The 854-nt window shown below is 63.6% G+C and overlaps 1 protein-coding gene across 1 annotated transcript in view; it reads left to right on the top strand.

Moving 5' to 3' along the window:
- Positions 1-557: 557 nt before the first annotated feature.
- Positions 558-854, top strand: part of EIF4E3 (eukaryotic translation initiation factor 4E family member 3) — a 28,538-nt gene continuing 28,241 nt past the window's right edge. Inside the window, exon 1 of the mRNA XM_034776322.1 lies at positions 558-793. Within this exon, the coding sequence (XP_034632213.1) occupies positions 624-793 (170 nt within the window). The 5' untranslated portion in view covers positions 558-623. The remainder of the gene's footprint in view (positions 794-854) is intronic.

Here is an 854-nt window from a genome sequence, read left to right as displayed (position 1 = left end):
GTGTGCAATAATGGAAAATGGATGATTTACTTTTAAAAAATGGTTCTCCCTCATTTGAGGACAGTGACGTGTACGCCCTTCTATGTCCCTGCATTTGTAGGGGTGTCTCTGTGTCTTTCTCCTTTTCCGTAGTGGTCAGTGTCCTGGAGTGGTGCGACATGTCTGTGTCCCTGTGTCCTCCCCCGTTCTCATCTGTCTGTCCCCTTCCATTAGGCTTAGGGTTACCAATTTAGGTTGGACGTCTTCCTTGAAGGTTTCTTCACAGAACATAATCTTTAAGGACAGATTTAATATTAATTGCTGGAGACTCCAGGGCACTCCTGGAGGGCTGGCAACTCTCCTAGGCTCTGGGTGTCTGTCCCTCGCATTGTCTGAGTCTCCCTCTTGGTCTGTGTGTCTGTCCCTCCCTCCCCCCCATCCCTGCCCGCCCTTGTGTGTCTCTCCCCTTGTCCGTGTGTCTGTCCCGCTCCTTCTGCGAGTCCCGCTGGCTGCCCCCTCCCCTCCCCTCCCCGTCCGTGGGTCCCGGCCGGCCGGCGCGGCGCCCCCTGCTGCCCGGCGCGGGGGTGGCAGGCCGGGGACGGGAGGCCCTGACAGCCTCGGCCGGCGGGAGGAAGCGCAGGGCGATGGCGCTGAGCCCCCCCGAGAGCCAGCCGGGCCCGGAGCCCCCGCACCCGCCGCCCGCGCAGGAGGGCGACGAGGACCCGGTGCCCATCAACCAACAGCAGCTGCGCAGCCTGGAGCCCGAGCCGGGCGGGATCCCGCTGCACTCGCCATGGACCTTCTGGCTGGACAAGTGAGTGCGGGGCTGCGCTCGGGGCCCAGGGACCCTCCGCGAAACCCCCCCGGGCCGCGGG

The sequence above is a fragment of the Trachemys scripta genome, chromosome 7, assembly GCF_013100865.1.
Source record: "Trachemys scripta elegans isolate TJP31775 chromosome 7, CAS_Tse_1.0, whole genome shotgun sequence".
Classification (NCBI taxonomy): Eukaryota; Metazoa; Chordata; order Testudines; family Emydidae; genus Trachemys; species Trachemys scripta.
Note: the sequence above shows the minus strand (reverse complement) of the source record. Positions and strands in the feature narration are given on the sequence as shown.